Source organism: Echiichthys vipera, assembly GCF_963691815.1.
Source record: "Echiichthys vipera genome assembly, chromosome: 1".
In the NCBI taxonomy this organism is placed as follows: domain Eukaryota; kingdom Metazoa; phylum Chordata; class Actinopteri; order Perciformes; family Trachinidae; genus Echiichthys; species Echiichthys vipera.
Window position 1 is genome coordinate 11,675,236 of NC_139826.1, and position 14,008 is coordinate 11,689,243.

General features: G+C 40.5%; 1 protein-coding gene across 1 annotated transcript in view; it reads left to right on the forward strand.

Moving 5' to 3' along the window:
- The window catches only part of ntrk3b (neurotrophic tyrosine kinase, receptor, type 3b), a gene marked incomplete at both ends in the record, with an annotated part of 192,526 nt that overhangs the window by 168,237 nt on the left and 10,281 nt on the right, over positions 1 to 14,008 (forward strand). Inside the window, 2 exons of the mRNA XM_083911883.1 lie at positions 1,749 to 1,921; positions 3,820 to 4,063. Coding sequence (XP_083768009.1) covers positions 1,749 to 1,921; positions 3,820 to 4,063 — 417 coding nt within the window. The remainder of the gene's footprint in view (positions 1 to 1,748; positions 1,922 to 3,819; positions 4,064 to 14,008) is intronic.

The window sequence follows — 14,008 nt, forward strand, 5'->3', positions numbered from 1 at the left end:
AAAGCATTTTTTTGCTGTTATTGATTTTCCCCCCACCTTATTTTCCTGATTCTTCGATTGGCATCCCATCCAGATTTGCTATTTCTTTTGTACTTTTACAGAGTTTTTAGACACTTCCTGCTTGATCCATCTACCAATTAGATCAATCGGTTTTGTGTACAGCTTTTCCAGCCAGTTTCCTTAAAAACTATGTGCAGGATTGCTGTATGCTGTATTCAGGGGAATTGCTGTTCAGTCCAGGCTATCTCACAGTTTTAAAGTTATGTCAATATTTTTAAAGGAAATTTAACAGAAATTTGATTAGACTCAATGTTGTTTTATCAGGCGAACCCAATAATCAAACAAGATCTGGGTTTACCCTGTCATCTTCTTTATTCCCATGAAGTCAAGCTCCTGCTTGGGCTAGTGGGGATAAAGGAGGAGTTGGGTAAACAAGGGTATCAACAACATGAGCTGGAGGCAGGAACAAAAGACAACAGATGACGAGTTCTGTTTGGCTCCACTACACCTAGGACAATGAGACTAGGAGTCTACAACCATACTAGCTGCTCTGTGAGGTTTCACTTAGGTGCAGTGGGGCTTTGAGCTAAATACTCAGGTCATCCTGCTAACATGCTCCCAATGCCAACACTAACATGCATAGTTTAGCATATTTAAATGAATGCTTAACTGTGTCAGTACAGCTGATGCTGATTTTAATGGAATTGGTTTAGCAGGTATTTGGCCATAAAATAAAGGTTGTAGAAGTTGACATTTTAACTTCCGGTGGAAGTAGACCAAAAGTCAGTTCATGACCAAAATTGTTAGGACTTACCAGGACCTTGAATATTTACAAAATTTCATGGTAAACCACGGAAGCAGTTTTTGCACAATTTCAATCAAACAAATCATGACAGCGCTAAAGGAAAAGTGCTCCATCCATTTGGGCACCATTTATGTCTATACCTAATTTTAGGGCAGAGCATACAATGCTTGTAGATATTTCAGTCTCGATTATAATATTGAACCTGGCCCAGAAGGAGAGGAGGCAACGGGTGCAGCAGTAGCTCAGTCCATAGGTGACTTGGCTGGTCCATGAATGTGTGGATCATGAATGGAGCGTGGACTGGTGGCTGGAGAGGTGCCAGTTCATCTCCTGGGCACTGCCGAGGTGCTGTTGAGCAAGGCACCGAACCCCCAACTGCTTGGGGCGCCGGTCACTGGCAGCCCCCTCGCTCTAACATCTCTCCATTAGTTGCATGTATATAGGTCCTGTATGAGCATGTGTGTGTATTTTGGGCCTGTGTGTGTGTAAAATGAAAAAATAGAGTGAAAATTGAATTTCTCCATTGCGGGACGAATAAAGGAACTCTTCTTCTTCTTCTGTAGTCCGAAACCTTACAAAGACCAAAAGTAATGATGCACTCAAGTGGTCATTGACAATCTGTACAGACAAAAATTTCCAATTTCATGTTCAGAAAGTTGACTTCATATGCCCTAAACAAATGAACACGCTATGAATGTACCAGTATTATAATTGTGCATTTAATTCCATTCATCTGGAGTAACAATAACTGGTATTTGTCATCTGACAAATGACTGGCACAATGGACTGTAAGGCACTAAGGGCTACAAAGAATACATTGGTAGATTTATCCAAACTTGGACTTGGTCAGGACTTGTCATCTCGTTAGGACTGTCTTAACCATCCATTCTACTGTTAACCATCTCTGAATGCGTAAAGAAAACTTGTGTATTCTCCCTTTCAGACACTGAAAGATCCCAACCTGTCCGCAAGAAAGGACTTCCAGAGGGAGGCGGAGCTGCTGACTAATCTGCAGCACGACCACATCGTTAAATTCTACGGAGTGTGTGTAGACGGAGACCCTCTCATTATGGTATTCGAATACATGAAGCATGGAGACCTCAACAAATTCCTCAGGTCAGTTCTTTATCAAAGGTAAAGTCAATTTAACCTCAATGTACCAGGCTAGTGCTGGCTGAGAAAATTAGAAATATACCAGACTGTAGCAAATTAAAGTGGGTGAAGGCCAACTGTGATGGGAGCATTTTCTACTCAGGGCATTGGTTGGACTTTGATACTAACTCATTGACAGTAAATAAATGTAAAACTTCAATAAGAGTTCCAGAAAACGGAAATTACTTTGTCAAATTTCTTCCACGGATACACTATTCAACAAACTTCACAGCTTTCTGGGTTAACAAACATGAGTGCTTTAGTGCTTTTGTTCCATAATGTCAGACTGTGCCGAGGGAAGTGACCTCTGATAAACCTCAACAAAAGCGACAAGAGGCCTGTACAGCGAACGCTTTGGTAACAGGAAGCTTCACTGGTTGATCTCAGTGTGCACAGGAGTCTGGGATAGAAGCGTGTTGTTTTAAGTATGTCGATAACACCAGTGTGTATCTTTGTGTGTGTGTGGTCTATCTTGTTTTTGAAGTTTAAGCAATAGTTGAAAAGATGACACCTTACGATTTGATTGTGTGTGTGTGTGTGTGTGTGCATGTGCGTGCGTGTGTGTGTGTGTGTGCGTGTATGTGTGTGTGTGTGTGTGTGTGTGTGTGTGTGTGTGTGTGTGTGTGTGTGTGTGTGTGTGTGTGTGTGTGTGTGTGTGTGTGTGTGTGTGTGTGTGCGTGTGCATGTGTGTGTTCAAGAGTGCGTGAAGACTTTCTGTTGGGAAATCTTTCCTCAAATGAAAGGCAATGTCGCGAATGATGAAATTCTTTCATGCAGGGTGCAAGATGTGGCTGATTTTCGGTCTAACGGTCCTGTTGGACACATTTAACAAATGATACGTGTGGGGGAATCAGTAGAAATGAATAGAGTATTGGATGTGCGGGTCCAACTGAACCTTCAGATAAACGGTTGGTGACCTGTACTCATTCACTACTAGATTTCTCTGAAGTAAAATAGAGGTAGAGAGAGTACTACTAATCCCTCTACAGTGCAGCTGAATTATTACACACACACTTCAATCTGAGAACATTGAAATGCACTAAAATTGAGAGATGGTAAAAAATGGAGAGCCTGAAAGAGAGTGGGAGAGCCTCCTTGCATGGTGTCTATCCGTAGTCCCAGTGACGAGAAGGTGAGGAGAACAGCAGGAACCTTTCACAGGAAATTAGTTTTTATTGTCATCCACAGATGCTAAGCAGGGCAAGAGTTTCTTCTGGTGTAGTATGTTTTAGAGTACATTGAATAAATTCCTGAGCCTTGGTTCAAATGTCTGACAGGCTGGAATATGTGAAATGTGGCTAGAACTGCTCTAAGGCCACCAAAGACTCTTATAACAGCCCCAAAATCCATGCAAACAGTACAGACACTTAACACTTTATCTTTGCAATTATATCTGCCTGAGTTCTTGCAGGTTAGAGTTAATTTGTTAATACTTCTAACAGTGAGCGTTGTTATCCTAATTATCCCCAATACTGTAAGTACAAAAAGGCACTAATACTACCAGGAGGAAGAGTTTATTATCACTCTAAGGAGCTTAGGGTCACTTATTTAAGGGGCAGTAACGTCTCAGTCTGTCGTGCTGAAAAGGCTTTAAAGGTTCCCCACATCCAGTCGTTAAATTGAGATTATGTTAAATTCAAAGGGAGAAATAAAAAAAATGTCCTTGACAAATGAAACGTTTGATTCCTGAGCAAAAAAACACACAATATAGGCTACAGCAGACTAATGATGCTTATTGTGGATAATGTATGCAAACTTTTCATAGATAGATAGATCTATATCATCCATCCATCCATCATCAATATTAGTTCATCAAATCAATCATAAACATTTCTTTGTTGTTGTTGTTGTTTGCAACCCAGAGCCCATGGCCCAGATGCCATGATCCTGGTAGATGGCCAGCCACTGCAGTCCAATGGAGAGCTGGGCCTTTCCCAGATGCTGCACATCGCCACCCAGATTGCCTCGGGCATGGTCTACCTGGGCTCCCAGCACTTTGTCCACAGAGATCTTGCAACCCGTAATTGCCTGGTGGGCAACGGGCTGCTGGTCAAGATTGGAGACTTCGGCATGTCCAGGGACATCTACAGCAGTGACTACTACAGGGTAAGACTTCCCCATGATGCTTTATACTTGTAATTTTCTATCAAAATACTGGGGGGTAGTGAGTTTTCAGAGCTCAGACTGCAAAAGTGATGAAGATGGAAGAAAAGTTAATTCATGCCACACTTGAAATATGTTTGCCATAGTCACCTTGATTCACACTATGCTCCAATAAATACAAAAAGTCAATCAACACAACAAAGCCACATTTTGGTCCTTTGAAGTAGCTGTTGGCCTTAACTATATCTGTTCCTGTACAATTTAAAGCCAGGCACATTGGCATAAGGAATGTAGAGAGAACAGGTAATGATTGCAAATCAAACCCTGAAAGGGTGATGCAGGACACTGTCGCAATACTTAATTGATTTAAAGATGGTCCTCCAGAGTCTCTGCTCAGAACTGCGACCATACTGTCACAACTTAGGATATCGTAATTGACCAATCAGAATCAAATATTTAACAAAGCTGTCTAATGAGCATTAACAGATTCTACCTGACCCATCAGAAGTACATTTTAGTTGTGGATGTTCATAATACTTTGTACTTTGTTTGTAATTGGGTCCAAAACAACCCTAAATGAATCCTGTGGGCCAGCTAACAAAAAAATATATTTCTAAGGAGTGAAAACTGCTGCTCTCTCTTGGGTTGTGTTTTTGTTTATACCTTTTTGTTTCCATCTTTTCTTTTCTCCGGAGAGTTAACAGCTCTCCCTCCTCAGTGCAGCCCCAGGCCCCCACACCAGCCCTTATACATCCATGCGACGATAGAGAGGTTTAGCAGTGTGTTAGGAGATGAGCCTGCTGAGCCTCCAGCACTGACGCTTACGGGCTTGTTTATATAGCTTCCGATTCATGTGCTCTCTATTGTTTAACATGATTAGCAACAAACCAGGCTGAAGAATTTAGCATTTTGATGAATAAATAAGTGGATATTGTGGAGTGATAGCTGCTACATATCTGGATCCCTTAAACAGCATGCTCTTGTGAAATGACTTCAGGTGCATCTGATTTTATTTTCCCAGCGTGGCAGCTGGGCCAGTTCGGACCTTGCTGGGGGCAACGCCAGCAGTTATGAGGTACTTGCCTGCTGGGTGAGCAGCTCTGCACACATAAAATGATTTTTAAAGAAATTTGAGCGAGTTGTTTTCAGTTTTTAGTACACTGCACGCTCTCTGTGTGGCGTGTATTATTAAAATCTGAATATTTTGTTTAGGTGTTAAAGAATTTAGGTTTAGGTGTTAAAGAATTATGGCAGTGTGTGTGTGTGTGTGTGTGTGTGTGTGTTGGTGGCTGGGCAAATGGTTGATTGTGTGTTGGTATATCTCACTAGCTCTTTTGGGCCTGTGGATAGATGTCAGGTTGTCAATGAGGACAGGAAGAGAAAATCAGTGCTCTGACTTTATTTAATATGGTTATGCATAATTCTGTTTAATGATCTCTGACATCAACAGATGTGGGCACATTTCATGTTTTATATTCTAATGATGTCTAAATCTAAGATCTGTCTAAATCTAAGATCAGTTTCAATTAAATTTTGTTTACACGTAAAACTGTTAAAATTAGAGCACGACGTCCCTTATCCTCTGTGACATAGCTTAATGGTATATTCATTTCCCAGCCACACTTCTGAAATATTATATTCAAAGCTTATTGTGAGTTTAGCATAAAAGGCATATAAATACTCTACCCAAAGTCTTGAATTCTCATTATGAGCTCTTTGTGGAGGAGAATAATTGGAAGTTAAGACACCGGTGGCTTCATGTAGGCCAGTTTTAAGGCAGATCTAATGCTATTCATCTTCCATGTAGGTTGTTGCAACATCAGGTCTCAGTATTAAGAGTACGCACTCATGGATTTTTTGTGTGCCATTTACATTTCATGTGTCATCTACATAGTTATCATTCCAAGGCTGCCTGTGAATTAATTTTGTGCTCATTGTAGTAGCCTGAAAACCACTTTTGAATATTAGATTTAGTTTTTTATTTCTGAATTGCCCTTAGTCAATATCGATCACCGATGGTAAACAAGTGTTTAAGGTGCCAGTCTCCTGCTCACCGTGGCATCTTGATTTGTTTTCCTCTTCTTTGTATAGACTGTTGTATAATGTTCCTTACTCCTAAACTTTCTCAAAGGCAGCATTCAAAAGAGAACTGGCATCATTTTCAAATTCTATGGAACATGGAAACTATTAATCAACTTGAAAAAGTTGAAAAACCATACTCTCTGAAAAGGTTATACTTCTGCAAAGAGAAAGTTGGTCTACGAGACATGTATTTAGGTTTGAGCAGGAGTTTCTTGGGGTATTTTGGCATCTCTCTCCATCCTTACATGTTTGTCTAATTAAACTTAATTAATAGAGCTGAACTCAGCATTCAGAATTGCAAACAAATATTTGCTATCTCAAGACATAGGAAGTCACTCTCCCACTGTGTGTGTGTCGTAATCATAGTTTTTCTGTGTTTGTTTTGATAGCCTAGCATTCCTGCTGTGCATGCAAAACACCATATATAGGTGAAAAGTCTGTGATAGCTGTGTGGAGACAATTCCATCCTATATCTCACCAGTATTTGGAGTACAGCTCATTTAAATCTTGCTATGGCATTATAAAGCTAAATTTCAATAAAAGAAGACAGAACGGCCAAAAAACACAGACATCACCAGGCCAGTTAACAGATATGTTTCCAATATTGACCTCACCAAATAATGTCAACTAGCAGTGCACATGAGTGTTTACAGCTGAATAACAAGTTGTTTAGTTCCTGTTCCCTCCCCTATACCCTCAACTAGGCCATTGGATGCCAGTAACAACCAGTATGACTGAGGGTGTACTGGGTCTTAGGAACAGTAAGAGTTCAGGTGGACCCCTTCTGGAAAATACTGTGTTTCCTTGTTTCTCCAAGCACATTATATTCCCCACTGACAGGTGAAAGGAAGCAGATGGTTACTTCACTGGTATCTACACTCTGCCCCAGCTAAAAATGGAGTTAGCAGTGAAAAGACTGCAGTGTGATAAAAAGGGAATAGTAAAAATGTGTCAGAAACTTTTTTTTTCACTCAAGCGATCGTTCCTTCTATCAAACTGGTTGAATAATTTATTGAATAATTTACTGATTCATCACACACATGCACACGCGCACACACACACACACACACACACACACACACACACACACACACACACACACACACACACTGCAGTGAGGAATAGGCTGTATGTTGCATTAAGCAGAAACAGGAGAAATGGTTTGTAAAAATGTTTTAAAAAGACCAGTGTTGAATTTTAGGTGTGTGTGACATAGTGGAATTCCCTGTGTGAAGCTGCTGTTGGGTGTGTTGTGATAGCATCACTGCCCACCTACACAGAGGAATATTGACAGAGCCCAGCGATAAGGAGCCCCTAACAGTATTGGACACTTTCTCCGTTTTGAGTGATTATAAATAGCAGCACCCTGCCAAGAACACAATCCTCCCGTCGCTGACTAGTCGTATTGACGCTTGTTGCCCTCTGGGACTCCCGAGACACTTTGCAAGCAGGAAAGGAACAACGTCAAGAAAGAGATGAATATTGTCCTAAATCACATCTATCTGTCATATCATCCTGCTACGCCTGCTCTGAATGCACTTTTGTGTTATTTCAAAAGAGACAACTGCAGAACCTGCACAGGCCGATGGCAGCATCGGAGCCTGCTATGTAGGTGTTTTATACCACTGCCTCACAATACAGTATATCAGTAATGTTTTCCTGAGTTCAGGGAGTGAAGCAATGAATTATGCATGTTTAGGAAGATATAAATGACAGTGAATGCTCTAAAGGTGCCTATAGCATCCATTAAACTAGGAAGAGTGAATTATTGTTTTCCCATCTGTCCCCAACTGGAGCTCATGCAGTGTCTCTTTCAATCTGCTGGTCTTCTCAAATATCATTATGAGATGTATTATTTTCTCAGTTTAATGACAGCTTTCTTTGCATTGCATATCTTCTTTAACACAGGGCAGAGTTACTAGTACAATACACACTGCAGTAAACAAAAATGTGATTCGAGTCAAGTCACTTACCAGCAGTATTTGGTATATATTAAGAGACAGCAAGAGGGTTCCTGATTTGAATCCCGTCTGGGGCCCTTCTGTGTGGAGTTTGCATGTCCTCCTCGTGTCTGCGTGGGTTTTCTCCGGGTTCTCCGGCTTCCTCACAAAGTCCAAAGACATGCATGTTTTAAGTTAATTGGTGACTCTAAATTGCCCGTAGGTGTGACTCTGAGTGTGAATGGTTGTCTGTCTCTGTTTGTCTCTATGTGCCCTGCGATAGACTGGTGTCCTGTCCAGGGTGGAGCCCACCTCACACCCAATGTCAGCTGGGATCGGCTCCAGCCCCCCGCGACCCTGATAGGGACAAGTGGTTGAAGATGGAGGGATGGATGGATGGATTGATGGATGGATGGATGGATATTCAGTTAAATAACTGTAACACAAATAACTTTAAACTAGCTTATTTAATTATTTTAAATTTTTATATTATTTATCTCTTTTTATAGCTTTTATTTCTCAATCAAAATCAGGGAAACTAAAGCGAGTAAAACCACTGAGTAAAGAGGAGCACCGTTCAGGCATTTCAACTAAGATAGCTGGAACTTACTATTTACAAAATCAGATGTGGGTACGTCGAAACAGTTTTGTCCAGAGGCATTTGGTCTATTGGCATTGATAATTAACTTAGAAGTTATAAGTTATAAGTTATAAGTTGACTAACTCACATTGACAATTTGGTCTTGTGATGTCAAGTTATTGTGATGGCACTTGAAAGTTGCTCCCGGAATTTGTACAGTGAGTATATATAATTTGTGTTACATTCGAATCCTGGTGGCATGAATAAAAGTTCTGTGAAAGTTTTTCACTTTGGCTTTCTGAAAGCGGCAATGTTCCAGACAAGGAGAGAAATGGCTTAAAAACAGCTCATTACAGCCAAATTAGGAACAGTGACATATTGTTTCCTGTCAGAGGATAAGATGTAGAGGCTTCCACTTTCTACTCTTTTGCAAGATAATATTAAAAAAATATTCAGACTTTTCTACAGAGGCTTGCTTGCAGCCTGAGTGTTTTCATTTAGCAACATCGGGGTTTTGATTTGGAGTGTGACATTGTCTGAATGTAAAGGAGGGTTGCATTGAGAAAAAGAAAGCTCTGCTAACATCTAGTAAGGTAGCAAAAGGTAACGATAATTACAATCTTAACATTTGGCTAGGAAATTAAAATTATTTTTCAAGCCAGAATCTGAATTTTTGAATCATACAAATGACTATCAAACACTGAAACAATGGTATAGTCCACAGTAATGCCTCAGTTTCAAGGACTAAGGGTTCTTTGTGACCTTGCCAAAAAGCCTCTGCCTACCTGCACTGCTTTGCTTTGAAGAAAAATGGTCCCCACATTTCTTCTGTTTGGAGGATCAAACAGACACTCCTCTACTGCATTATTTATCATGCACAAGCTCCTCAAAACTGTATGCAGCTTGCTGCTAATGAGTACACAGGCCATATTTATTACGGCTGCATGAAGTGATGAAAAAAACTCTGTTCTGCCTCTCTCCTTTGGTCTTTCTTTTTCCTTCTTAGCCGTGCACTCCTGTCTTGATCACTATTATTGAGTAATGCATCTAAGAAATTAAGGAGGTGTTACTGTTGACCTTGTCTTTAGAGGTCACAAAATATGATGTTTCTTTAGGGCTAGTGTAATATTTTTGGAAAAATGTACTTGATCGCTATCCAGATACCTAAATGAATAGGAATAGGTTGATTTAGAAGTTGATGACTTCTAAATCGACATACAGTATATGACCATTCTATTTGACGTTGTGAAATGATTGCAGTTTCAAACACACGGTAAACATTGTGAAAAAGAGCTGCTTGGTTAAGTTTAGGCAACAAAACTTATTTGTTAGCATGGTTTGGCTGTAAAAGAGTTTCTCACAGACGCACGTCTGTACTTTTGGTTTCACAAGAATTAAAGTCCTGTTTGTTTGACACATCCACCACCCTGACCTTCCTCTGTATGCAGACGTTTACACTTTTACTATTATTTTTATACTCTTAAAATTCCACGTATTTTGAAGTACACCTATTGTTTTAAACGGCTGAACACACAACAGAAGCATCAAGAGGTGTGTCCATGGTGCCACCATTACCAAATAAACTAAATAGAAAGAAAAGAAAAGCACTGAATATCGTTGTATATGTACAGAATCATATTTTAGCAATATCCGACCAGACAGGTCGTATTGAAGTGCCAACAGTTGCCCTCCTGCCTAATGTATGTTATAGGCTACTCAAATAGAAATGTATCAAAAGTGAATAGTGAAGTAATGCATATTGTAGAAAAAATATGAAATGTAAAATCACTGCACGGTCAGTGTCAGTGTGTGAATTGCGACCTTTATCTCAAATACCACTGGTTCTGTGGTGTTGGCACTTCAAATCTGATGCTTGCAGTAGGAGCATTTATTAATGTTGCATTAATTGACACTCATCAATTAATGCCGTCAGTGCCTTTGGACCTTTAGCCTAGCATAAAGTCTGGAACCTGGTGGTAACAGCTAACACAAAACGGTTTACACATTACATATTTGTTTAATCCATAAAAAACACAAGAAACATTTTGAGCTTGTTAGCACACTGACCGACTGGTCTGCAAAGCTAAATGCTAAAATTGTGAATGTGAAGAAGCATGCTAGCAATAGTGTATGTGTGTGTGTGTGTGTGTGTGTGTGTGTGTGTGTGTGTGTGTGTGTGTGTGTGTGTGTGTGCGTGTGTGTGTGTGTGCGTGTGTGTGCATGTGTGTGCGTATGTGTTTTGGAAACCATTGGAAACTTTCACCACCCACTAGCATGCTCCGGCCAGAGTAGATACCACTTTATCTCCACTTGGCAGCAGCGCAGCAGGTAGAAACCTAATGGACATCATAGCCTCTCAAAGTGAACTTGTGTTTGCTGCTGTTTGGGCTGGGAAAGTAGAGATAGCACCGTGGCAAGAGCAGGGAGAGAGAGTGTGTCTAGATGGTTATCGGGGCCCTTTAAGATGTCTGGGGCCTCCCAGGGCTCCCTGCAGACCATGGAGCGCCCATCGAAGAACCCAAGTGGGCCAGTAATCTATCCCCCTGCCATACTGCTGTGCTCTCCACGCTGTTAATCCAATCACTCCCCTGCTACGGTGGGACAGGCAGAGCACTAATCCAGTTTACACAGCAACAAAAAAAAAAACCCAGACTCATTCCTCACTCCCCGCAGAGCACTGGCAGCTTCTCCATGTGACATTGAGTGAGAAAGATGAGGATAATTACAGGGGCAATTATTTTATTTTTATTATGTGTTCAGCCTTTTTTTTGCCTTTTCTCCCCATGTTACGAGCTAATTGCCATGGCCTTGTGACAAAAACCCAAGGTGATAGCATGCAATCATTTGGGAAGCAGAGTCAGCCAGTTTTAATGCCCCTCGCCACAGCAGCAGCAGTTGAATCATTAGTATGCATCTGATGAGGTTTAGCCTTGCATGCAATGGGCTGGGTGGACCTCAGATAAGTCATTTAGACTAACAGGAACTTAATTAATTTTGTTTAATCTTTATAAAGCTCCACGGGGGGACAGATTGGTATACAGCCCCTCGCCACCTCCTTCACCTCACTTTCAGCCCACCCACCCAGCGGTTTTACACAACAGGGGTGACTGGTCTCAGCATCGATATTGGCTTAACAATATTGAAACCTGTCATGTCTAATGAGATCAGGAGCAGAATAAGTCAGTGTTCATTTGGCCATTGGCTTGCAGAGGAACCCAAGCAAATGAGTATGAGGAGAAACTACTGCAAACCTTCTGTAACTGCTACACTTTATTCTTGGACTGTCAATACACACTGTGTGTGTGTTCAAAAGGTAGAGATAAGGCACCTTACTCAAAACACCCTTAAAACTCCTGCTTACCTTAATTACTATGTATCTGTCCAATCAATGAAGGAAAACACCATCCAACCAGAGAGTGAGATAGCAAGGAGGGGTTCGGAAAATTAGGAAGTATGTTTCTGTCTTTTCTTCTGCTTTATTCTGCTAACATCTTAGATGCTGAAGTCATAGAGAAATAGAATTGTGACTTAAGGTTCCAAGGAAAACAGCAAAAAAGTGTCCTCTCATATTACAATCCCTGAGATAATATATACTGAGATGCAGTTTAGCAGAACACCTAACCCTCTAGTGGGATTTGTAGAAGACTATAGTTGTACTGGGCAGATCTCAGGCATAAATGTATTTATGTGAAGAAGGACCGAGCTGAAAAATAAGTGCATGCTCAACAAACCGTCTCTGGACTTGAAGAATAATCTGAAAAAATAAAAAAGTTTTTTAAAACACAGTGTGCTCAGGAGTACACATATTCCAAATATATCATTTTTGCTGCCATAACAAATTCAAAGTCCACTTATTTTAAAGTCATGTCTTTTCTCTTCCTGCAAAACTGTTTCAAATGTTTGATGACTCATCCTGAACTCAGCGGCGTTTACAGAAATGTATCGAATCAAACAAGACTTTGTGCGACTAGCTAGCCACAGTGGTACCACACTTTTTGGATCAACTGGTGTTTGTACTAGCTAAAAGAGCAATATTGAGAGAGATACAGAGAGGTGTGTTTGGATAGCATTGGGCAAAAACCTGGGGTTACAGTACGTAACAAACATTTTACTATCCAAAACAACAGGGCTAAGGTCTGAGAGAACAAATAGTAAAATAATAAAGGCTGAATACAGTTTTGACGGTTTTTCCAGTCTGTGAGAAAGGAATGAAAGTAAAATGACATCCTCCATTTGTTTTGAGGAAACACTTCTCAGACCAAAAGTTGGACATTCTGGAGGTTAATGGAGTGTGCTTTCAATTCATAGTCAGCATATAGGTGTTGATGTAGAAAACTTTAATGACCTCCAGGCCACGTGTACACATATCAATTTGTATTAAATGTAAGGAAGGCAGTCAACCTTGTTATGTGAAATGCAGTCTGCAGTCAATGCTCTACACCACACACAGTTATCAACTTCTTCAAGACACCAAAACAAGGTGTTACACTGAGTAGCTCCAAGGTTCAATTTGGCACAAAATGCCTGGAAAGGATAAACTAGGTCAGGGCTCCACCACTTATGCCAGATTGCCAAATTGATAACAAACCGCCCACATTTTAAAACAAACAAAAAAAATTGAAAACAACAGAAATTCATTCATAAACAATAACAACAGCACTGTGGCTCACCACAAAGCTTCAATATAGAATACAAAATACATTAGGATGGAGATACAAGGTGTGTGTGTCTGAGACAGAGAGAGAGAGAGAGAGAGAGAGAGAGCAAAACAAACAGCAGCAGCAGTCAACCACAATGAAGCCATTTGATGACATCACTCATTTCTAAAGTTCTTGTAAAGCAGCATCAGACAGACAGCTTTAACCACCACTTGTCATATGAAAGCACAACCAATCCACATCACATGTCTAATACATAGATGAGTCGAACTTGTAAAGTGGCAGAAGTCCACCTGAGCAGTCGGCCTGATCGTGGATTGTACATGTTACAAGTTAAAATGCTCACAATCATACCTGTTGACAATTATCTGACAGTGTGTTGTTAAAATGCTATTATTCTTACTGTCGTGACTGCGTGCTCTGTGTTCACCACTCAAAACGTCATCTTAATATTTTACGATTTGAAATCTGTACGGCCACGATGGACCTCTGCGCAGCTCAGGGTGTGTAAAATATATTCTGAACAAATGGCAAGATAATCCTATGGCATCTTGCTGTAGTTGCTAATTACAGTATCCGCTATGTTCTCTACAGAAGATGCCGGACGCCAAAATCTGACTATCTGGTCATTGGCCAATCAATAGTGACTTTTAGTTAGATTGATTACACTAACATGCTATGTAGTAGG